Source organism: Solea senegalensis, linkage group LG10, assembly GCF_019176455.1.
Source record: "Solea senegalensis isolate Sse05_10M linkage group LG10, IFAPA_SoseM_1, whole genome shotgun sequence".
In the NCBI taxonomy this organism is placed as follows: Eukaryota; Metazoa; Chordata; class Actinopteri; order Pleuronectiformes; family Soleidae; genus Solea; species Solea senegalensis.
The window spans coordinates 11,315,260-11,338,466 of record NC_058030.1 but is presented as its reverse complement, the minus strand read 5'-3'; the positions used below and the strand labels follow the sequence as shown (position 1 = coordinate 11,338,466).

General features: G+C 42.4%; 1 protein-coding gene across 1 annotated transcript; it reads left to right on the top strand.

The window, feature by feature from the left end:
- The first annotated feature begins 1,585 nt into the window (after nucleotides 1-1,585).
- On the top strand, nucleotides 1,586-23,097 carry camk1db (calcium/calmodulin-dependent protein kinase 1Db). The gene is made up of 11 exons (XM_044035364.1): nucleotides 1,586-1,745; nucleotides 12,328-12,459; nucleotides 13,691-13,765; nucleotides 14,141-14,279; nucleotides 14,498-14,624; nucleotides 15,438-15,513; nucleotides 16,581-16,693; nucleotides 18,362-18,440; nucleotides 19,054-19,141; nucleotides 20,339-20,501; nucleotides 21,231-23,097. The coding sequence occupies exons 1-11, from the start codon at nucleotides 1,651-1,653 to the stop codon at nucleotides 21,380-21,382; spliced, it is 1,239 nt and encodes a 412-aa protein (XP_043891299.1). The 5' UTR covers nucleotides 1,586-1,650; the 3' UTR covers nucleotides 21,383-23,097.
- Nucleotides 23,098-23,207: the final 110 nt, after the last annotated feature.

Genomic DNA, 23,207 nt, shown 5'->3' with positions numbered 1-23,207 from the left:
GAAGCAAAAAATCATGAGGAAGAAGAAAACCCAGCTCATCGAGGGGCCAGGACTGAAAATGCAAATCTTGTTCATCACAAAAACAAACGATTGAGCAACACCAAATTTATCCAGTCTTGGGGTTTCTCTTTTTACTTTGGTGCTCAAACCCAATTGGTTTTTCACAAGAAGCTACAGGCGAGACAGTGAGCTATTGTTGCTTCTTCTCTTTGGTTCACTTCCTCTCTTTGGTTTCGCTGGATAGTTCGTTTGCATTTCCCACTGTAAGCGAACTGCACCAGGGTTCACTTGCAAGAAGACCACCCACGTTTTCAGACGGACCAGAGTCCGCTTGTTTGGTCCGCACCAGAGTTCGGAAGAGCTTTTTACGCCTGCTCAAACTAGCCGAGGAAACGAACTCTGGTCCGTTTGAAGCAGAACTAACAGCTTTGTTGTGAAAGTAGTGACTGATAAGGAAAGAACCAGTCAGGAAGTTATATGAGTTACTGTTTCACTGTTTTTAATGGTCTAAGTTTCTGCCTGACAGACAAAAAGTTTTACAACAGCAGTGTTTTTAAACTTATTGGTATTCAGGTTTAGAGTGTACAGCAGGCAGAGTGTGCAGCCATTGAAAACAGCAGAGGCCTTAAACTTGCGGCCCTCCAATCAATTTTATGTGAACTATACCATATCCCAATTCTGCGACATATCATCACAGATATTGTGGAATATTGTTATATAGTTTTAAGCTCACATCTACTAAACATGTGCCCCCCCCCAAAAAAAGTTGGACTATAGTTCAAATGACTAAAGACGCTCAGTGACCCCAAGCTTAGTGAAGTTTGAGGCTCACCTACTGCAGCCCACATGAGCCCCCCATAAATCCCAGCTACGCCCCTGCTTTTAAATGTCAACGTGTGTTAAAATGAAAACATTTCCTCAGAGCGCAGACCTGGTGTGACGTGACTGTGTGGTCTCAGCAGAGACACAGAGTTGTTTTTGGTGGTTTTGGTGCAATGCGAACACTTGAATCGTTCATTGTGTGCACACTGTCAGATAGACAGACAGACAGACAGACGTGGGCAGCAACCTTTCACTCCTCATTTAGTGCTGTCACCACCGACACAGGCCGGTCGCTGCGAGTCGGATGCGACTGTTAAGTGTCGTCTTCCTCTTGCTGCTGCTGCTGCTCTCACTGCTGCTGCTGCTGCTGCTGCAGGTGGCTCGACCCCAGATCACCGCAGAGCCGCTCGGCACATGACTGAGTCCCGCCCGGCTGGAGGAGGAGGGGGAGGACTTGGTGGAGGAGGAGGAGGAGAGTGTGAGTGTCTCCCCGTCACAGTGATGTGAACAGTGGGGAAGCTCAGGCTCGGGATCCGCTACGTCAAACAGATTAGTCAAATAACCTCCGCTGGTTGAACATTATCTCCTGTCTGCAATGAACTGAGGAAGCAACAGTGTCTCACAAAGAGCCAGGAAGCATTTGGGTGAAACACAGAAGTGCACTACTTTTCTTTTCAATTTTTTTTCTTATCTTGATTTTTTTTTCTGACTGGATGAGGCTGTGTTGACCACCACCACCTCCTCCACCACCTCCACCACCAGCAGCAGCGGCAGCAGCAGCAGCAGCGTCTCTCCCCGTTCTTCTCCTCTTCCCCTTAACCCTCCACAATGGCGAAAGAAAACGGCGAGTCCGGCGAGGGTTCGTGGAAAAAGCACGTCGATGACATCAAGAAGATATTTGACTTCAAGGAAGTCCTTGGCACGTGAGTAACGAGACGCCGCAGCTGCAGCTGAAGCCTCGGTGGGCGACGAGAAACTTTGTATTTTATGCTGTTGTGTACAATTAGCGCCACATTGTAGCGTTTAACGGAAACGAGAGGAGCACACTGACTGACGGACTGACAGACAGCTGTTGAATATTTGTTTTAGTAGCTCGACAGACGGCGGTGTTTCAACTTGAAATGCTCAGAACCATCACCAGTGGGTTGTACACGCCTCATGTGTGAAGGTGGACACCTCTCATTATGTTTCAGTTCATTCAGAAACTACTGTAGCAGCAAAGCAGCTACACACATAACAACAGATGTACACAATGTTGTCTCATTTAAAGACACAGTATGTAACAGCTCTGCATTAAAAGATAACAAAAGATGAGGCAAATGTTATATAGTTTGTTGAGTAGTTCACTTATATTAGTCAAAATGCATGTTAAAGACTATGACAATAATTTGGTCTTAATGTCGTGTAAACTAAAATCGAGCTAGTCTTAGTCAGACTAACATACCTGGATAATGTGTGTGTTTCATAGTCCGATTACTCCTGCATGTACAGTATACACTTAGTCAGACTGGAGTCAGAATTCCCTGCCCGGTCTTTGACCCGGAAGTAGAAGGAGACGACTTATAAGATGCAGTACTGTTGCTGCAAATTAGGGCTGTAATTGAAATTTGAAATTTGATCAAAATTGCAATATAGCCCACTGCTTTTTTCAAATCGCAGGAGGCGCGATGTTTGTTAAGGCCAAAATATAATTTTAGATGAATTATTGGCTTGATCTATACACGTTTTACTCAACAGACTGAAGAGAACCATGTTTGTTTCTCACGGATCTGCACAAACATCACATCATTTTAAATCTGTTTTTCAAATGCAAATGAGAATAATGATGTAAACATGACCATTCCCTCTGATATCGCTATTGCAATTCCTGTCAAAAAGGATCTCAATTAGATATTTATTTAAAATTGTAAATCATATGGTGGCGGCAGCGTCTTTCTTCGGACAACGCAGCAACCACCGGAGCCATGCTCCGTCTGATTTGTAACACGATGAACATGTACAGCTGGTACGAAACATACAGAACGATCCACGTCTGTTTTTCTGTCACGTAAAGGTCAACAGGAAACTGATTCAATACGCTCTAGCTTATAGAGAGACACAGTCCTTAGGGATACATGTTTACATGACATTAAGAAAACTGAATTATTGTCTTAGTCCAACTAAAATCAGACATTTTTAGAACTGTTCTTCAGCTTCAGCAGTTTCATTGGACTCACTCTTCAGGGACATCTTTGGTCCAGGGCCCTGGACACAGAGGATAAAAAAAGTATTCTCCTGAGTTGAGCTGTCTAGTCTGCTAAAGCAAACTGACGTGACATGATCAAGCATGTGAGACAGAAATGGCTCTCAGGTACTACCACACGTTTAAAGAGTGTGTTTGTGGTTTTCCCTCTGGTTGTTGTCCCCTGAAGTCTTGCCCCTCCTCCACTGACTGAGCAGTAATGTGGTGATGTTTGTGCTGGGGAGTCGGGGAAGGCCGTGTCTCCCTCGGGAACTGCTTTTAAATAATTTGGCCTCAGAAAGTGGAAGACCATGCCAAATATGTCCTGTAGTCACTGCGAATCTGCAGATATCTGGAAAAGGATGGAATCACAAACATTTGTCGTGATTTGCTGTTTTACGATGTGCACGCTCTTGTCTTTCCTCGCCGTCTAATGGTTTTGTCAAACCTCAGCCTGCTCGGCTAGTTTTTCCTGAACGGCAGCATCATGAAAGAACAGATTGGTGATTCATGAAGTGCACTCAACACTTCGGTTGTTCTGCTAAACAGTCTGACATTCCTACCTTGAGCCAGTTCTGATTTCCCCAAGGCCTTCATTTATGTGTGAGGGGCCAGTGAATAACACCAGTAAATCCTAGTGATTTACTGTCCACACAACAGGCAGGTAGGAGGAACACACATCCCTCAATACCCACAACGCAGCACAAAATCTCCAGGCCAGTTGGACACTGTTCCTCTGTTGTGTTCTTATGCCATTTTACTAGTTCTGCTGTGTCTTAATCAGGGAGTGTCTGTTGTGGGGTCCAAAACAGGTCACACAGGGCAGAAAAGCCTAGCAACCCTGCAGCTTTACCTGAGGATTAAAAATGGATGAGGAAGGACTGTGGGTCAGAGGAAGAGACCTAGATTATCCTCCTCCTCCAACCTCCTCCTCCTCCTTCTCCTGTGCTTACTTTCAATTGTTCATTCCTTATCAGGTTTCCCCATCAGTGCTTATAGGAGACATCCCCTGCTTCATTGCTGCTCAAAAGGATGAAGGGATACTGAGTGTTACCTGTCTGAAGAAGAGGGAGTTTACAGTGGGATAATGGCGGAGAAAGCTACGTTAAGAGATGCTCCATCCATGTACAATACGTAGACTTTGTTCTCCATATTGTGACTAAATAGAGAAATCCTGCACTTTTAACTTTTCGCAGACGTTTTGTTCTCTTCAGTGAGACAGATATCGTGATGTGTCGCGATATGATTGTCTTGCAACATATTGATAATCACTGAATCGTTGTATCGTGATATTATTGGTATCGTGGACCCCCACGTGTGATTCCCACGCCTAGTATTCATAGATCTGCTCTGTATAATTTGCCCAGGAAGTTTTGTGTAACTAACTTAAGATGAGTTTGTTTTATAAAATACAGTTTATCTCTTTTCATGTAAATGACCTCACAGTCTAACAACCCTTTTTTTTTTGAGGCTCTAAAGATATAATAGATAACATTTCTGCATTACAATATAAATTTGTGTTTTTAGAGTGGTGCCCTTAAAATCCATAGGAAACCATTTACATCTTCAACATAACAAACCGTAGCATTTTGGTTGCCTTTTAAAGATGTCATCAACTTTATCCTCAATTGCAAAATGATCACAGAGACAGTACCAACACGAACACTCAACTCTCCTACATACTCTCCTTTATACCGTGTACTTCACAGCGCTAGCCGTCTGAGTTTCAGTTACCTGTGAAACAGGAAGGAAATGTTTGGTTCTACTAGTCAGCCAGTGTGTTGTCTTTTGTTTTTGCATTTTATCGTGTTTAATTATCACTAATTGATGACGACTACTTATCATTTTTTGGCGCGTTCTTTTGCCAAGGCTCTCCCCAGACAGCGGTTTCCATGATTCCCCATGATCAACAGAAATTACACATTGTGTGTTTAATTATACACTTAATGATAAATTCATAAATGCTGCACACATCATCGCTTACAGATCTCGGACGATTTATTTCATAGTGCGTGGCACAGTTGTTCAGGTGAGAGCCATTAATAATGGTGAACATTGATTTGCTGAAACATTCAGATGGGTTCATTTAAAAGCAAAAAGCAAATTAGCAAGACCAAAGTTTGCAATTAAGAAAGGTTGGACCCAAGCAGCAGCAGCAGCAGGCAAACAGTCGGTGTGTGAATGTAATGATTGATCAGATAATCAGAGGAGTTTGTGAGCAGAAAGCCTTTGTCGCTGTCAGCAAAGCTCTGACCACACGTCCTCCCCTGGTGTTCTTGCTTCAGATGTTGTACACTAATGAGATCTTCATCACTGAAGCCCTTCCTCCTTCCTCGCCGCCAACTCGGCGGCTCGTTGCTAATTTCAGACCTGTAAGCTGCTGATACTTGGAAGCAAATTAAGTCACCTGACCACAACTGTCTTCAGATATCCGGGGGCAAAGTGTTGTAAATGTGCAGCATAACACAGACTTAATGTTTGTCATGTGCTTGTATTTCAACTCTGTCTCTTTCCTTATAGTGATATATGAAGTCAGATAGATACATGAAGGAGAAGGTGCTGAGATGTCAAACTCACTGGATCAGACGTTTGGAAAAAGAAGAAATGTGAACATATGAAATGTAGTAATTTCATACAGTATGTTCCAAACCCCTGAATTTCACATAATTTCCTTAGTGAGCACAGCCTGTGGGCTGCAGAATAGGTGGTAAATGCATCAGGACAGTGTGTTTATAACAGCTTGGTTGTTCAAAAGATGTTAAAAAGCTGTCGTGTCAGACTGATATTGGTGTTGTATCGATACTCAAAGTAGCAGCATTGGTGTCAGGCAGAAAGAAAAGCGTTTTTTAGCTATTTTTCTCATTTTTGGTGTGAAGTGGGACAGTGATATATGGTCATCGCAGTTTATAGTAGCCAATAAAGAACCACATGTTCAGCAGCAAAACGCCAAAGATGTGTTTACAGTCATTTAGAAATGTTCTGATACTGAACCAACCATGTAATCATTTGTTAATGTAAAAATTCAAATGATAGACATTTTATTAAAGTCAATGAAGGGATCGTTATAAAGAATGTAAGTTTGTGCTAGATGGTAAATAATACGAGGCCATCCATTAAAAAGGGTAGTCTAAATTAATGATGGGTCCGACTTACTTGGTGACTAAGTAAAGCAGCCGCTCATTTAGCAGTAGAAGTGCTTTTACATGTATTTCTGTAATCCCGAATGTTGAGATTAAAGTGCTAAAATCATCATCCGTCAGCTGCAGCTGCAGCTCGCTCATTCGTGTCACTTTTCACCACATAAAGTCACATGTTTTATCATTGTGTCTGCCAACTCTGACTGAGATGTTAATGAATGAATCAAGAGGCCTCGATCGTACAGCCGTTGTTAAACTGACCCTGGCGCGTGTCTGCCGCTGCCTTCGTGCATTGATCATTGACTGAGCGCACAGCCTGTGTGTAGAAAATATATTGGGGTTCTTGAAAGCTGCCTGAAGCTGTGGAAATGGCAGCTAGGCAACTGGGATGGTGAGAGCCATTGGTTGCACACTTTGAAGAAGACACTACCTGCCACTCTCCACCACCACCACCGTCCACGCACTCCGTTCACTGTAATGATGAAAAGTTGAATAATTCAGACGACACAGAGTGTGCTGTGTGTTGTCATTTGTATTCATGTCCTCTCTTTCTGAGAAATGAGTGTTGACGAGGCCGTCATCACCCTTATTGGAATAATTCACGTTCCTCCGTGACTCCAGTCGCATTTCTGCCAAATATTTTTTGGTGTGTTGGATGATTTTTGTCTGTGTATTTGGCAGCTGCTCTTATCCACTTGTGAACTCACCATCTTGCTCGTGTTTTTCCGTTGATTGACAGTCTAGTAAACACAGAGTGCGTATTCCTGGAAAGTAGCCTTGGATCTGGTGTGTGTTGGTGTTTCACTCGTTGAATTTCAATAATCTCACCTCCTAACCTGTGTCTAAGGGGACAAAGCTGGAGACCATAACCACAATGACATTAAATGTGGAAAGACAGGTGATAAGAAATATTAGTACATTTTCAGATAATTAAAATGTACTTGAGTAACATGATATAGTGGTAATTAATTAGTTTATGGTAACTAATGCAGATTGAGTTAAATTGAATGCATGTCAGTGTGTCACTCTTCTAGATTTGATTGTTTGGCCTATAAATTATGAATTCTTTATTGAAATTGTATAATTTCCTGTAGCCTGAGATGGCATCAGTAAAATGAAGAATACACAGTTTGTTTTAGTTAATCAGATCCTCCTTGTTGTTGAAATAAGCCACCTTATTATGCAATGCAATATCTGAGAAATGGCAGTCATTTGGTTTTGTCATTATTTATACTGTGAACTGGGTCGTGATAGTTTGACACCTTAAAAAAACAAGACAGAAAAATGAAAGAACCACAAGGAACAAACTTGGGGCGCAACTGTTAGGATGTTGATGATGATTCATGCATTTAATCTGAAAAAGGTCCTGCTGACAGTCGAGGTTAAAAAAAACTCTGTGCAGACAGAGTAGCATATCTCCGCCGAGCAGATGGTGCTGCGGAGTCTGCTTTAAAAAAAAAGAAAGAAGAAAAACGTGTTTGTGTAATTGCAAAAGATCTGCTGCCAGTACAACTTTTATGACTGAATGTGTAACTAAAACGTGTAAATGAGTGTTAACGTGACATGCGTGCTGCTATATCAAATTATCTGGTATCTACCTGTTTGCACTTTATTTTTACACCAGATTTACGCCCACCTTAAATCCACCATCATTTTATTCATGTTTTTTGTCACAAAGTGGACGTGGTCTTCCAGTTGCAAAACAAACTGCCAGTGCGAAGCCTCAAGATTTGCAGTTTTATCGGCATATTACAGTTTTTTAAAGCGGGAGGTTCACAAACTTGGTCACTTGCAACCACAAACCGGGCGTGTCCAAAGTGTCCACAGTCAGATTTTGTACAGCCCGTAGCTTCAGTTTTATGATGTATTATGAAGAGCTGCCACTAACGTTTATTTTCATGATCGATTAATCTGTTGCTTAATCATTTTTGATTAACTTTTAATGATTTCTTTGTTACCCAGAGAAAAGGAGTGAAGGAAATACTCACATTTAAGAAGCTTAAACAATCGGAAATCTTGTTTTAATCATGAAAAAAACATTGAACCGATTAATCAATTATCAAAATAGCTGTCGATTAATAATCGATTAATTGTATTATTTATATCCAGGGACTGACTGGGACAGAAAAGCAGCCCAGGTCACATGTCGCCCGATGTTATCTGACTCCAGATGTTAAAGAATGAATTTTGTCACTCCTGCGTGGCTTAGATTTGGTTACAGTGCCATTTAAAAATGATATTTGTGACAATGAGAATAACATTATTATAAAACGGTGAGTTTGCATGTAACTTTAACCGTTTAAAAAAAGCATCTAAAGAAACCATTGGCCACCAGGACACCCCTGCATTAGACATCACAGTGTCCACTCATACCTGCCATGTTTTATTGTCTTATCGCCTCCTAATGGGAACATAATTTACAAAATTGACATCGTGTTTTTGAAGAAGACCTGAGACTAAAGATTAGGAAATGTTTACTTGTCGATCAAGTGAGAAGGTTTGCTCATTTTCCCATAGACTTCCATTCCAGTAGAGAATCAACTGTAACTTCCTGCAAACTGTAAGATGACGACCACTTTTTTAATACGCGGTCTATGGTCATACTTAGGACTGAATGTGTTTTTTTTACATTGTGTCTTTGTGAGCTCAGTAGGTGAAACCGGCAGTGGCTCCACCTGCATGTTGTGTAACAAGCTGCGGTTTTGCATCTTACTAGAGATGATTCAGTGTGATTACTCAGCGGCAACGCAATACGTGCACTGCCTTTGAATGTCAATAAGCCAGTCTCGGTCCCTGAAACCCCCACACCCACTTCCTACACTGTGAGTCCACTGCATTTCATTTTCATAGTCCCGCAATGATGAGCAGCTGAGGTCTAAAACCCAGAAAAAAAAGTTTTGTGGATGATTATGTGGCACAAGGTCTCTCTTTGCATCTGCTGCGTCGGTCACTGTTTTCACACAGAGAGCAGCCCACATTCACATTTCACATGAGTCAGTGTGGTGGTGTGTAACTGCAGACCAGCACGCACTCAGCCGAGGAGCTGTGGAGCTCTATGCTTCATATCATCATCATAATAAGAAGAAGAATCATTGGTATTATTATTTATTCAGTCATGTGAGTCAGCGTGCTGAATCTGTGGTGCAGTCTGTGACACCGGGTGCGTTTTGCAGGAACACAATCATGGTAACCTTGTGTAATAGAACGAGACGTGCTTCAATACAGGGTCCAATTCAGGTGAAGCTTTCTCTCGTCACATCGTGTTGCCCCACATCACGGCAAGGGTTACTCCACACATGAATTAAGTGCACTAGAAGATGAAGTGGATTATTTTTTTTTGTTGCACCTCAACAGACCATGATTTTATTTATGCTACAGGAGACAGAAAGTGTGCTGCTTAGTGCACAACAACAAAACATTTTTTCTTCCAAAAGTCGATGAATCAATTATTATTAATTATTATTAATCCGTTACTAAATGAATCGACAACTATTTTGATAATCGATTAATCGGTTTGAAGCCTTTTTTCATGATTAAAACAAGATTTCCAATTGTTTAAGCTTCTTAAATGTCAGTATTTTCTTCATTTCTTTGCTCTGGATAACAAAGAAATCATTGAGTGAATCATTTTGCTTTGTGGACAAAACAAGACATTTAAGAACAACATCATTGCTAGGTTTGACAAACACCGATCAACATTTTTTAAGGTTTTCCTATATTTTATGGACCAAACGATTAATCGATTAATTGAGAAAATAATCGACGATGAAAATAATCGTTAGTTGCAGCTCTAATCAATTCATTTTCTCCCGCTTTGTGCTCCACATGAGGGTCGCAGGGAGCTGGAGTCACTCCCAGCTGACACAGGGCTAAAGGCGGGGTACACCCTGGACAGATTGCCAGCCCAACATACAAACAGACAAACAACCATTCACTCACTCACACACTCACCTACGGTCAATTTAGAGTGTCCATTTAACCTCAGCATGAGAAAAACCAGAGGAAACCTGAAGAAAACCCACGCACACACAGGCAGAACATGCGAACTCCACACAGAAAGAGGCCGTTGGTCAGACCGGGCAATGCACTGCCTCATATGTCAGACATTGGCTGCACTGGTTTCAAAAGATCAGCATCGACCACAGAAAAACTGATCATTGTAGAGTCTGTGAAATTATTAGAGGAACTAACAAAGGACCCATCGCATCTCTCCAAAATCTAAAAATAGGAATGAAAGGTTCATTCACTGAGACAAAGAAAAGATCAAATCCCCAACCAGCAAATTGTGGCAACATCTTTTCTTTTGAGTGTCTGGTGTGTGTGCAGATACAGCAGGTGTGCAGTGTAACTTCTCCATATGTGAGTCTCTATCACACATCACACTCCCCCCCGGTAAATTATGAGTTACTGGATTGAATGCTCCGAGAGCTTGCGGTGCCGTTTGTCATCGCGTCTCCTGCACTTGACAGAGCAAAGGGAAGTCACAGGGTTGGGATGTGTCATGTTGTCACTCACAGGAAATGATGTTGCTGCTCGTCAATGTGGAGAGCACGGTGACACAAATGGAGCTCTGACAGACCGCTCTGTCACTTCACAGGTTTGCTGTGGGTTTTTTATCACCGTGTGGCTCCTGCTGCAGAGAGCAGAAAGCGTGCTCTGAGAAGAGAGAAGAAGAAAGAAAAGAAAGAGGCTCAACATGCTGGTGGAGGAATTTGTTTTTGTAAATGTCCGCCCAGCTGTGGAAGTCGGTCACATGCTCTGAATAGAAATGATGCTCATTGTCCTCACGGCAACAGCTGTGTGTGTGTGTGTGTGTGTGTGTGTGCGTGTGCATGTCTTTATGAGACTGAGACGACACATTTTGAATTGAACCCACCCACATTTTGAGATTGTGAGGACATGTTTGCAACTTTCATGAGCTTTGTCATAGGGTCACGGTCAGGGAACCAGGTTTCGGGGCTAGTGAATGTATTGTGTTAATGAAAGCTCTCACAGCTATAGAGAGGTGTGTGTGTGTGTGTGTGTGTGCGTGCAAATACACTGCACTGACTCGCTTACACAAGCCCCTGACTTTACTTATTGTCCCACCTATCAGATTAAGGTCAAAGTCAGAGGGGCGTTTGCTTCAAGCCCCTTATGTGTCTGCTGCACCTTGTTGCCCCCGGGCTCTGTGATCAGGTAGTGTGTCGTGCACAGTGCGTGTTTATAATGTGGCTCTGATTGACCCTCCCCCCCATGTTGTGTGATGGTGGAGTGAGGGATTAGCGTGGATTAGTGTTGATAGCAACGGTGGGATTTAGTGAAGTGAGAGACGCTGACCAAAGTTAAGTTTTACATATTTATATCAAAAGCATTATGTGAAATGTTCTATTAAATGACTTTATATGTGTGTCTCTGTGCAACCCCCTGTTGCTTGTTTCTGTCTTTCTGTTAGAAAAGGTCAGAAATGTGTCACCTGGAATAGAAGCACAGCCTCTGTTTTTGTCCACACATGTTTTGCATCAGTTTATCAGTAATAGTGAAGGAGTGATTGAGTCTTTTAGATGATATTGGATTTTGGTCCAGTAAGCATCACCCAGAGTGGATCAAATATTCAGTCATTTTAAGATTTTGACACCAAGGTCTCCTGACTGAGGACACATGGAAGTTAAAGATGCCCGTGAAGTTGTGTTATGAAAACAAAACAAAAAAAGGGGGGGAAAGCAATCACGCTGCATGCTCAGCAAGAATTATGAAAGTGGCCTGAATGTGGTATCATAGCAACAGACACTGATTGCTTGAGCAAATATTCCCTTAATTCAGTATTTGTTTTAAAGGCTCTTGAGTATGGAGACAGATGGCTGAGGAAGACACACTATCTGTCCATCTAAATGGGTGTTTTAAAAGTGTTTGCCATGCTTTTGGCTGCATATGAGCACCAAGCGTAAGCCAGCACAGACGGCTGCTGGCCACAGTCAAGGACTTTGCCAGTTCTCAGTAAATGTTCTCAATATGCTGTTTGTGTACTCTGGCTTGTTGGCCTCTGAGTGCCCTCCGTGTGCTCACTCGCCATAGATTTTCTTTGTCAATATTGCCCAAGTGCATATGAAGCAGGGCTAACATGTCTCCTCCTCTTCTTCTTCTTCTTCTTCTTCTTCTCTCTGACAGTGGCGCGTTTTCTGAGGTGGTGATGGCGCGGGAGAAGGCCGCGGGGAAGATGGTCGCAATCAAGTGCATCCCAAAAAAGGCACTGAAGGGGAAGGAGATGAGCATCGAAAATGAAATCGCTGTTCTGAGGAAGTAAGTGCCACCTGGCTTGATTTGACTGTCATCTCTCCTCCGCCGCGTCGAAGTCGGATTCTATACAGATCGGATTTGACTTTTCACAACCTTAAATAAAAGTGTCTTCCATCCGAACGCGACTGCATTAACAACAACAGAAAACAACACACTTGTGGGTGAGCTTTAGTTCTCGAGAACGACACTCTCCTCCATTGCCACGTGGATTCTGATGTGGCTGTTGTCATTCACATATCAGATATAGTATCTCTGATTTAGGACCACATACGGAAGTGACACAGATCACAGAATGAACAGCCTCATTTCTGTGTCTGCACAACTCTATCTCCGATCGCAGCCATTGTCAGGCCTGATTTCCTTTTCTTGTCAAATCTCTTCCGTGCTCAGACACTCGCACACACGGACACCTTCCCAGCGTATGACAGAACTGCGCTGACACCAGGTGACACTCAATCCACCCACCTCCAGGGTCTGATGGGTAATTCCACAGAGAAGCTCAAATATCAGTCATTATTGAAGGGAGCACACCCGTTGTTGGGTGTAGTTGCCTGGCTACAGTTGCTATCCTTTGACTTCTTTTCTTTCTCCCCCCCACTCTCCCTCTCTCTCCCTCTCTCTCTCTCTCTCTCTCTATTCATACTTGTACGTGTTGTTTAAACAGCCTTGAAACCGCAACAACATTTTTTATTTTACACTGAGAGAGAAAGTAAAGAGTCTCCCCACCTCCACATGTACCACCCCCTCCTTTTCCTTTACACCCACCTGCCCCACTGAATATGCTCCGTCATCTGCACATCTCCTTCCAGAGGCTGTTTTTGTCCCTCCTAAAACCTTGTTGCTCGGTTGCCTGGACACAGACTCGCGGCATCGTGATCCATCCTTTATTATTTTCTTCAGGTGCTCCTGCTGACGGGGGTTGCCGCTTCATGACTCATTGATAAGCATCCTCTAAGAATCGCACTCCCACACACACACACACACACACACAAAAGGTTTTTTTTCCCACATGATAACAAGGATGACAAACATGACATGATAAACAAACACACATTCAATGTAAATATGTGTTAATGTGCTGCCATGGGAAGCAAAGAAAAAGCTGTTTTCATTTGGAGGGGCAATATTTAATAAAATAAAGGGCTAAGTGCACTTCATTAGTGTCCTGTGGTGAAATGAATGAATGAATGAATGAATGAATGCATGAGTGAATTTTCTCTGCTGTCTCCTCCAGGATAAAGCATGAGAACATTGTGGCACTGGAGGACATCTATGAGAGCTCAAACCACCTGTACCTTATAATGCAGCTGTAAGTACATACGCCCACCACTGTGTGTGTGTGTGTTTGTTTGTTTGTTTACATCCACTCCTTGTCTCTCTTCTAGCTTGTCGATTTGATAATCTGCTGTGTTTCTGCTGGAATCAGCATCTCTAATGTCACATTTTACTGTATGTGCATGTGTTTTTACTCATTAATTTTTTTTCAAACAGTTTTTTTAAATGTATGTGCACGCACACACACACACAGAAAAACATGTTATGATATGTTCTTATTCCTTGTACTGATCCACCTTACGTCTGCCCTTTTTAAAGAGCTTGTAAAGTTTGTAAAGCACCATGAGGATAAGTGCTCCTTAACTAAAGGATTTAATTGTCGCGGACATCTGCTGCGTTGTGTTGCCAGGGTGTCTGGAGGTGAACTGTTTGACCGCATCGTGGAAAAAGGCTTCTACACAGAGATGGATGCCAGTCGACTCATTCGGCAGGTTTTGGACGCAGTCAACTATCTGCACTCCATGGGCATAGTGCACAGAGACCTGAAGGTAGACGAGCATTTCATATACATAGTCGTTTGAAGAGTTCTAAGTGTACTGCCAGGGAGAAGTCTTGAGTCATGAAGAGAAAGGGAAAGTCCCTGCTACAGTATATAACCCGTGTGTGGGAATTACATGAGCTGTCGGTGTGATTCACCCACTTCTGACGTGTGTGTGATTGAAATTACTCGACCTGGAATAATGACACCCTTTCCTTCTCTGCTCAGCCCGAGAACCTGCTGTACTTCAGTCCCCATGATGACTCAAAGATCATGATCAGTGACTTTGGCCTCTCAAAGATGGAGGGAACAGGGGACGTGATGGCCACCGCCTGTGGGACTCCGGGATACGTGGGTGAGAATTCCCTCTGAGCTCTCGCTGTGGTGGAAACTTGCTCGGAGATCATTAGACGCTGCAGTTGGCAAAACATGAGCCGGTCTAAGTGCCACAGGTTAACCTTAGCCATCTGCTGCACCAAACGTTCCCGTTGTTCTCCAGTTTCTGTGCCAAAGTGCATGGAACAAGCTCAGATGGCATTTTCTCTCCCATCAATTTCTTTGACTGTTAAAGCTGCAGTGTTTAACCTTTAGTGATTTCTGTCGTCGTGATCCTGCCTCTGCCTCTCAGGGAGCGTTTGTGTGTATACAGCAGCAGAGCAGGGGCGGGCGGGGGGAAGGAAGTATTTATTTGGCAAGCAACTGGATTTTTTGAGCAGTCGAATTCACTTCACTTTTCGTGGGTGCTTTTTTTTTAATTTGAGCTTTTTCAGTTGTAGTAGTCCTACCTCATTTTGCAGCCGTCTCTCTTTACTAGCCTCCTGTTGCTGTTGCCTCCGTCTGTGTTGACATAAAACAAATGTCTCTTTTAATGACCTCCGTTTAGCTCTTCTATGCTGTTCTGCTGCTATCGTGACCGGGACTCCCTGGAAGACGAGATCTTGTATCTCAATGGGATCTTCCTGGCTAAATCAAGGATAAATACAAAAGAATAAAAATAAAATCACTTCCTGTGTGCAGTGCAGGGACGTTGCCAGGCTCATAGGATTCAAACGCTGCTATACTGAGACACACAGAGTGAACTTAATCAGCAGTGTGTGTACTCATTTGATCATAGTGTAAATGTATCAGACATTTTGTTTATATTAACGAAAATATTTCTGTGTTGCAGCTCCCGAGGTTTTAGCTCAGAAGCCGTACAGTAAAGCTGTGGACTGCTGGTCTATTGGGGTCATCGCATATATTCTGTGAGTAACTAATGTCGTACATGAATTCAGCCAGCAACTGAATCTTAATTTAGAACACATGAATGGATGTGTGAGGTTTAGAGCTGGGGTTTGATTGACAAGCAGCTTCACACATAATGTGTCACTTCCTGTTTGAAGGTGTCTTAACCCTTTAACACCTAAGCCACTTTTTTCGCTTATTTTAACCTAGCTGTAGTTGTACACAAATACCAGATTTTGAACAGTATAAAACACATTTAAAATAATAATTTGTTTGAGTCTTTGTCTCAGTGTCCAACAACGAGCCAAAAAATTAGAAACTATGTACAGGCAAAAGACGCTTTCGGCGGCTTTCTGCAACAACGCAAGTGAAATTACCGTAATAACCTGATGTTGGCTTTGACATGCAACTTCTCAGCTTTCGGAAAACGTTGGAATTTTTCCGCCGCTTAATTACGGTAATGCAAAGCAACGCACTTGCGTTGAGTTAAACAGGTTTGATATTTTTGTGGTATGGCTTTGAAGTGGCGTGTTTCCATGTGGATGTTTGCTTCAAAATTTGAAGGGATGAAGGTTTATTAAGAATAAAGGAATCACCACAAGTTTGAGGACAATCATCTAATCTGCTCTGTTAAAACATTTTATATCTTTTAAGATTGTAGTCTCGCACAGAATATATATTGAAAGTGTTACACAATACGCCAAACTAATCAAGGAAATCCCAGGTCTCACTGTCCATTTGTTTGCATTCATTTATTTTAAGTAATTTAGTGGAAGACATGTTGTTATGAAATCATTTATGCTGTTTCATCATCAGACACAAAACAAATCTACACTTTGCATGGATGTTTTTTTTTCCGTATCATATGAAAATGGACTAATTTCTTTTCCTCTTAGTCTTCATGTCGTCTCTCTAATCTCTCTGAATCACCTCTCCTTGCATGCTATATAAAAATGAAACTGCCCGTGTATGAGATTAGGCCACAGCTAATCCTTTTAGATTTGGGTTAGAAGTTTCTCACACCAGCTGGATGACAGCACTCACATAAACTGTTGTTGTGCAATCATCCATCCCTTTATTTCCCCAGGCTTTGCGGTTACCCTCCCTTCTATGATGAGAACGATTCAAAGCTGTTTGAGCAGATTCTCAGGGCGGACTACGAGTTCGACGCACCGTACTGGGATGACATATCAGACTCTGGTGAGCTACGACATGGACGTGTACTGTGTATGCTTGTGTCGATGTCAGTCGTGTATTCAAAGAAAGCGTTTGCCCTTTGCGCAGCAGCCATTTTCGACGCGCTTTAGCCCAAACGTGGAGCAGGTAGTGGCCTTTAAATACCTCGGCACAGAGATTGACTCTCACGTGTCATTCCCCCGTCACAGTGACGCAGTGTACTTGGAGGCACAGCAACGCCTGTTCCTCCTGAGGGAACTCGGGAGCTTTAACGCCAGGCTGTGTACAAATCACTCTCACCTTTAACATCACATCCTGGTTCACCTTCGTCTGGTCAAGTTGATTATAAATCAAGCAAGTAAAATGACTTTGATATACAGTATGACAAACACATTTCTAAACATCTACTACTTAATTCTTTTTCTTTTACAAATATTCACAAAATGTGTCCCGCGGAGTCTGTGCTGCATGATTTTAGTTGTTATGTCGATCCACACCAAAGAAGAGCTTCTGTTTCGACAGACAATGATGTTTTCTGATTCTTGTTCTGATTCTGAAGACACAAGTGTTACTGATTACATCAAAAAAAAATCAAGACGCTCTTGAAGACCGAGCACTTCCAAGAGCGTCTTCTGTCCTAGCACTTAACTTGCTCCCTACCCCCTACCCCCATCTCCTTCTACACTTGGATCCACCTAAATGCTTGAATGTAAACAGTGGCTCTATAGAAACCGTGACGGTGATCCAGCATGCACCCTGACATTTAAATCAATTTCACTTCCTTTTTTTAACTACTGCAACCTGTTAAGATGGCTGCTGTGTTACAGAGTCGTGCAGTCCCTTTACAATCAAGGAAAAAACCCTTAACAAATGTTATGTTTGTTGTCCAGAAACTGACAAACGATAAATGTCCCTAGTTCTTTTTTTCTGTCCCTTATTTTATGGAAATTTCTGTTGAACTCAGAGTTTACATGTCATTTCCTGCTTCCTGCTCAGCCAAGTCAAATACATTTATTTATACAGGGTGGGGGTTATATTATAAATCACAAATTTGGGGATTGAAGTATGTGCAATATGAAACAACCTCTTAAAAATAGGCTGTTTTCACCCTCTCTTCAAAAAACAACTTTTAAAGAAACCTCTGTTCGAGCATTAGAGGAGTGAGCCTTTTATCCAGGATGGACAAACATACCAGAGAAAAACTGTTCTCACTCCGGGGTTTTGACTTTTACTTTTTCACATGCTCTCAGCCACTTTACAGTTCTAGTGTGGAAATTTAGGGGTTAATTGGTAGAAAGTCATTTTGTATTATATAAAAATCAGTTTTTATAATAAGCCTCTCATATCTCATTTTAATAGTCTTTTATCGAGGCCACCATCTTGTGCATTTGTGAATATACGGCAGCCTAAATGGCACAAGCTCACTATGCAAATGTAGAAGAACAGCATGCTTTCTGGTATGTAAGGGCCACCGTAGTTCGCTAAAGTGCTCGCCATAATTCTTACACGTTGGACTTTTTAAGAACCAAAAAAAAACCCAAAATGTAGTGATGTTTCCCGTCTTTGTAATTAGTTTTAGGAACTTTCAGACAAGCAGACCTGTAAAATGAAGCATTACATTTTTCAGTGCAGCAGAGAATGACACATGTTCTCAGCCGGATGCGCTCCTGACCTTTTCGATTGCTTTCACAGCCAAAGACTTCATCAGCTGCCTAATGGAGAAGGACCCAGAGAAGAGATTCACATGTGACCAGGCTCTCGAGCATCCCTGGTGAGAAACACACTGTCCCCCACCCCAGATAATCACAGGGAACCTTACATCTCAGTGTGATTAAATATTGGTATGACGCAGCCGGCCAGACTCATGCACTTGTCACAGAGAACAGGACCTCCATATCACCATGGCTTCATGCCACAAACTCGCCAACCAGCCCTTCGGAGAGAAATCTGTTGAATAAATGGCTGCCAATAAGTGGCTTAGCTTCCTGAAGGATCCTTGAAGAATGTGGAAGCTTTAATGAACAATTAAGATGTCGTTCCAGGCCTTAGCTGGAGCTAACAAGGAGTCAGTTGGCATGGGCTGCCGTCTCCTGCTGAAGCAGCCTTTATGAATATGTCTGTTAGTGAGTAATGTGTGTCTGGGGTCCTGGGCAGGTGGTCCCTCCGATACCACCAACAAGTGAGAAATGGCGTTTCCTGACAGAGATATTATGATGAATGTGGCAGAAAGTGATTTGGTGAGAGGGGGAAAAAAAAAAAAACCCACCCATTACCCCATCGTACTGTGTGTGAATTCCTATTACAGATACAGAAACTATGAATCATTTGGGGCGAAGGTGGTTTTTTATTTGCATGATCTACAAGGACTTGACTTTGATTTGCAGGATTGCTGGAGACACGGCTCTCTGCAAGAACATACACGAGTCCGTCAGTCGACAGATGCGGAAAAACTTTGCCAAAAGCAAATGGAGGGTGAGTACAGAACCGTCGACGTGATAAATACACGAGAACACCAAATATTACACAAACGAACTGGAGCCGTGTTTGAGAGTGTGGCTTTTAAAAGGCACTCATTACATTAAACGATGACTTTGATCAAAACAACCTTGTGACATTACTACAGCTGCAACTATTATTTTCATAATCGATTAATCTGTCGATTGTTTTCTCGATGAATCCATTAAATGTTTGGTCTTTGTTATCCAGTGCATAGAAATGAAGAAAATATCCACATTTAAGAAGCTTAAACAATCGGTTTTAATCATGAAAAAAGCTTCACACCGATTAATCGATTATCAAAATAGTTGTCGATTAATTTAGCAATCGATTAACAATCGATTAATTGTTTCAGCTCTAGACATTACAGTGTTAACGTCTGAGTAAAATAACTTGTAGTAGAGACGCTTTTGCTTTTCATTTCTTACCCGTGTTGTTTTTGTAGTCAAGACCTCCTATAAATGTAATCGCCGTGGTAACTGTGTTATAGATATGCCTCCCTATCACTCACCTGCATGTGCAGCCAATCACAGACATCGATCCTGTGTGACGTCCTGCACATAAAACTCTCATTGTTGGCTGTAACATGTCTTTTTTTCAGTCGGTCAGGCACAGTTTATTCCTTGTCATAGGAACTTTATTGATAATCTCAATTGTGTGAAGTAGAGTTTCTCACAGTTCCCAGGTTCTTGTGAACTGTGTAGTGGGTGTGGTTCTCCCCGTGTGTGTGGGTTCCTCTGCCACAGTCCAAGAACATGCAGAGGTTAACTGAACTCTCTAAACTGACCGTAGGTGTGAGTGTGAGAGTGAATGGTGGTTTGCCCTGTGTCAGCTGGGATCGGCACCCCCTCATGCGGAGGATACAGTGGTAGATGAAGAATGAATGAAGTCTAAAATAACACACACAAACTGCCTACTGAGCTGCCTCACACATGTGCAGTGATACAACCACAGAGGCGTCAGCCTTTGTGCCTGCTAACACGTATAAGTGAAATAGAAAGAGAGTCAACTGGTTTTCTTTTCGCAGTATTTGTTGCTTTGGTTTTGCAAAGTATTCTAAGTGTTCTTTGTTCTTGCAAAACCATGGAGGATTCCACATTTAACTTCACACCTGTGTGTTATGCTCTCTCCCCCCCTCCCTCCCTCCCTCTCTCTCTCTCTCTCCCTCCACAGCAAGCCTTCAATGCGACAGCTGTAATCCGCCACATGAGGCGTTTGCAGCTGGGAACCAGCTTTGGCAGCAGCATTTCCAGCAACAACTCAATGTCCAATCCTCAAAGCCGAGCTCCGACCAAGAGCCAGTCTGTGGACTGTGCCCCGCTCTCTCTGAAGGACTGTGAGTGACGCATCAGACCCACACACACACACACACACACACACACTTTAGCAGTCTAAATGTAATAGGACAGGTTCCTTCATTAAAGTTGCATTTTGGACTAAATGTGAATCAATTTTCTGCTGAAAAAATAAGTCGCAGGAACATTCAACATTTATTGTTATTTGAATAACGTTTGCTGGGAACCACAGCGTCCAGCTGCTTTCAGCAATGATTCAGCCTTATTTATTTATTTACATTATTGTTTTGAAGATTTACATCTTAAGGAGAAACTAATCTTAGTCTTAGTTTTGCAAACTAGCTGTTTTAAGGTGTCTTTTTTTAAAATAATTAAAACCTACACTCACTGGCCAATTTATTAGGTACACAGAATACTGAGCACTGTGGCAGGAGCACGTCAGCTTCATGTGATGTGCGCTCATAAATGATCTTCTACATACCATCGTTACGTAACGAGTGGTTGTATGAGTCACTGTTCCAACCTTTCTGTCATTTCAAACGTTTCTCTTCTGACCTTTATGATGCTAGAGGTCAGAAGAGAAAGACTCTTTCGCCCACTGGATGTTTTCTTTTGTTCCGGATCATTCTCTGTAAACAGTAGAGATGGTTTCTCTGAAAAACTGAAAACATAATATTTATGTTAACATGCAGTTGAAGAGGAATACATCTAATGAAGAGTTGAACCATTTGTACTTTAAACTTCAACGTGTCCCATATTTTGTTCAACAGGTCCTCCCATAGCTCCTCTGCCGTCTGCTGTTAAAGTGTGCAATCAGGACTCTGATGCTCCAGCACCTATATGTGAGGAGACCTCCGTGGTGGCCGCGGAGTCACGGCCACGACCTTCCACGGTTACCGTCATCCACACGGGGACTAAATGACGCCAGGTTCCGCGGGAGGTGAGCTGGGAGACCACTGAGCTCTGAGACGGATCAAACCATCCCAGGTCTCGTGATTTAAGGTCGTTTGCCCGGTTTGCCCATCCCGCAGCCTCTCTTCTTTTTTGACAACCGTGGGAGGAATTTAAGGAGCATTGGCTCGGCTCCGTTTGTCGTGGTCCAAGCGAGTCAAAACCGCTGCCTCGCTTCCTGTCGTCGCATATAGACATCGAGACACGGAAGAGACAGAAGTTGTTATTGTGTGAAGCCATGTTCAGGAGGGATCGTGATCAGACCGACAACCTGGTGGTCCGGGAAGTGCCACGCTAGAAAAAAAAAAGGGGGGGGAAAGGTGTGTTGAACCTGCTGTCATTTGTGACTGAGTGTCCTGAGACATGGACGCTCTTCTGTTTGCCTTGTGTAAATATCCTAGAACTGTAGCGTGGAGTGATACGTGAAGTATAAGCTTTCAAGTTGTGGTAACTAATTGTGACATCATCTGCACTCTGAACTTCATGGTTGTTTGAGCTCTTTTTTGATTTGCTGTGGTATTTTGCTACGACGGCTCACAGGGTCTTGACACCGACAGTATGACAGTGTGTGTGTGTGTGTCTTTGCTTTAAAGTTCGTGGAAGACGATGAGACACAAGCAGGAGAAAGTGCTTTAGTCACAGAGCGTGATCGCTGAGGATGCCGGTGCATTGCACTAATCTATCGGATTATTTATTTTCTTATACAATATATTAGGAATTTTTTCCAAGAATATCACTTTGAGGAATGTGTAAATGTGCTATTAAACAGGACTGAAAATGATGGATAAAGACACAGTATCTTATAGGTGTTACTTTGTATTTGCCGTTTTATTTGATGAACTACTTTTGTTGTGACTGTGACATCCTCCTTGACCACAGGAGGGCAACCACATGTTGTGGCTTTAGTGACCATTTCTCAGGGATGTGGTCCAACGTGAATCTGACCAAAAACCCCTCTCAGAGAGGTCAGACACTGCTGCTGAAATATAGCTGTAAAGTCCTGCATGTTATGCTAATGTGCCATTGGGAGTGTTTGACAAATATTCCCTTTGCAAAAATCCAACATTACTGACATATGGGATCACGTCAATCACTCTAAATACGTTGTATCCCCGTGAAATGCACTGGGTTACAGATTTGGATGTAAATTAAAATTGTAAATGTACCTGAACATCAATCGCTCCAATTGTGGAATCATCAAGTGAGTATAGTGTAAAATATCCTGCTCTGTCTCTGCTCATGAAATGGCAGCCTCTCTGTGTTTAATCACTGTGCTTTCATACCAGCCTGTAGAATTTAGCAGAAAGCCTCTTTTCTCTCCCTCCCTTCCTCCCTCCCTCCCTCCCTCTCTCTCTCTTGCACTGAACAGACAAAAGCTAAATCCCTCTGTATACCATATGAAATATTGAATAGTGAACCTCTATTTGCTGTAAATACAATCTCAACAACAACGACAGTTTACCTGGATCTGTTTGTCTTCCCCGTTTCCCTTTTCTTATGAAAAGAAAGCTGAATATGGTGCATTTAAAGTCCCTCAGTGTGCATGTAATACATATCGTCACTGAACTGTTGTTTGTACTTGTAGAAGTTGATGTATTAAAAGAGGCTTGTTTGCATGTGTCATTTTTAGTAGGTTTTTTTTTGTTTGTTTTGACCGAGACTGAAAATAAAGTTATTCTAAATGTTTTCAGATTATTTAAGTTACAATTTATCTAATGCCATTGCACATTTGATTAATATATATATATATTAAATGGAAATAGCATATTTACAGTCATTCTGCTTCTGGAACCACA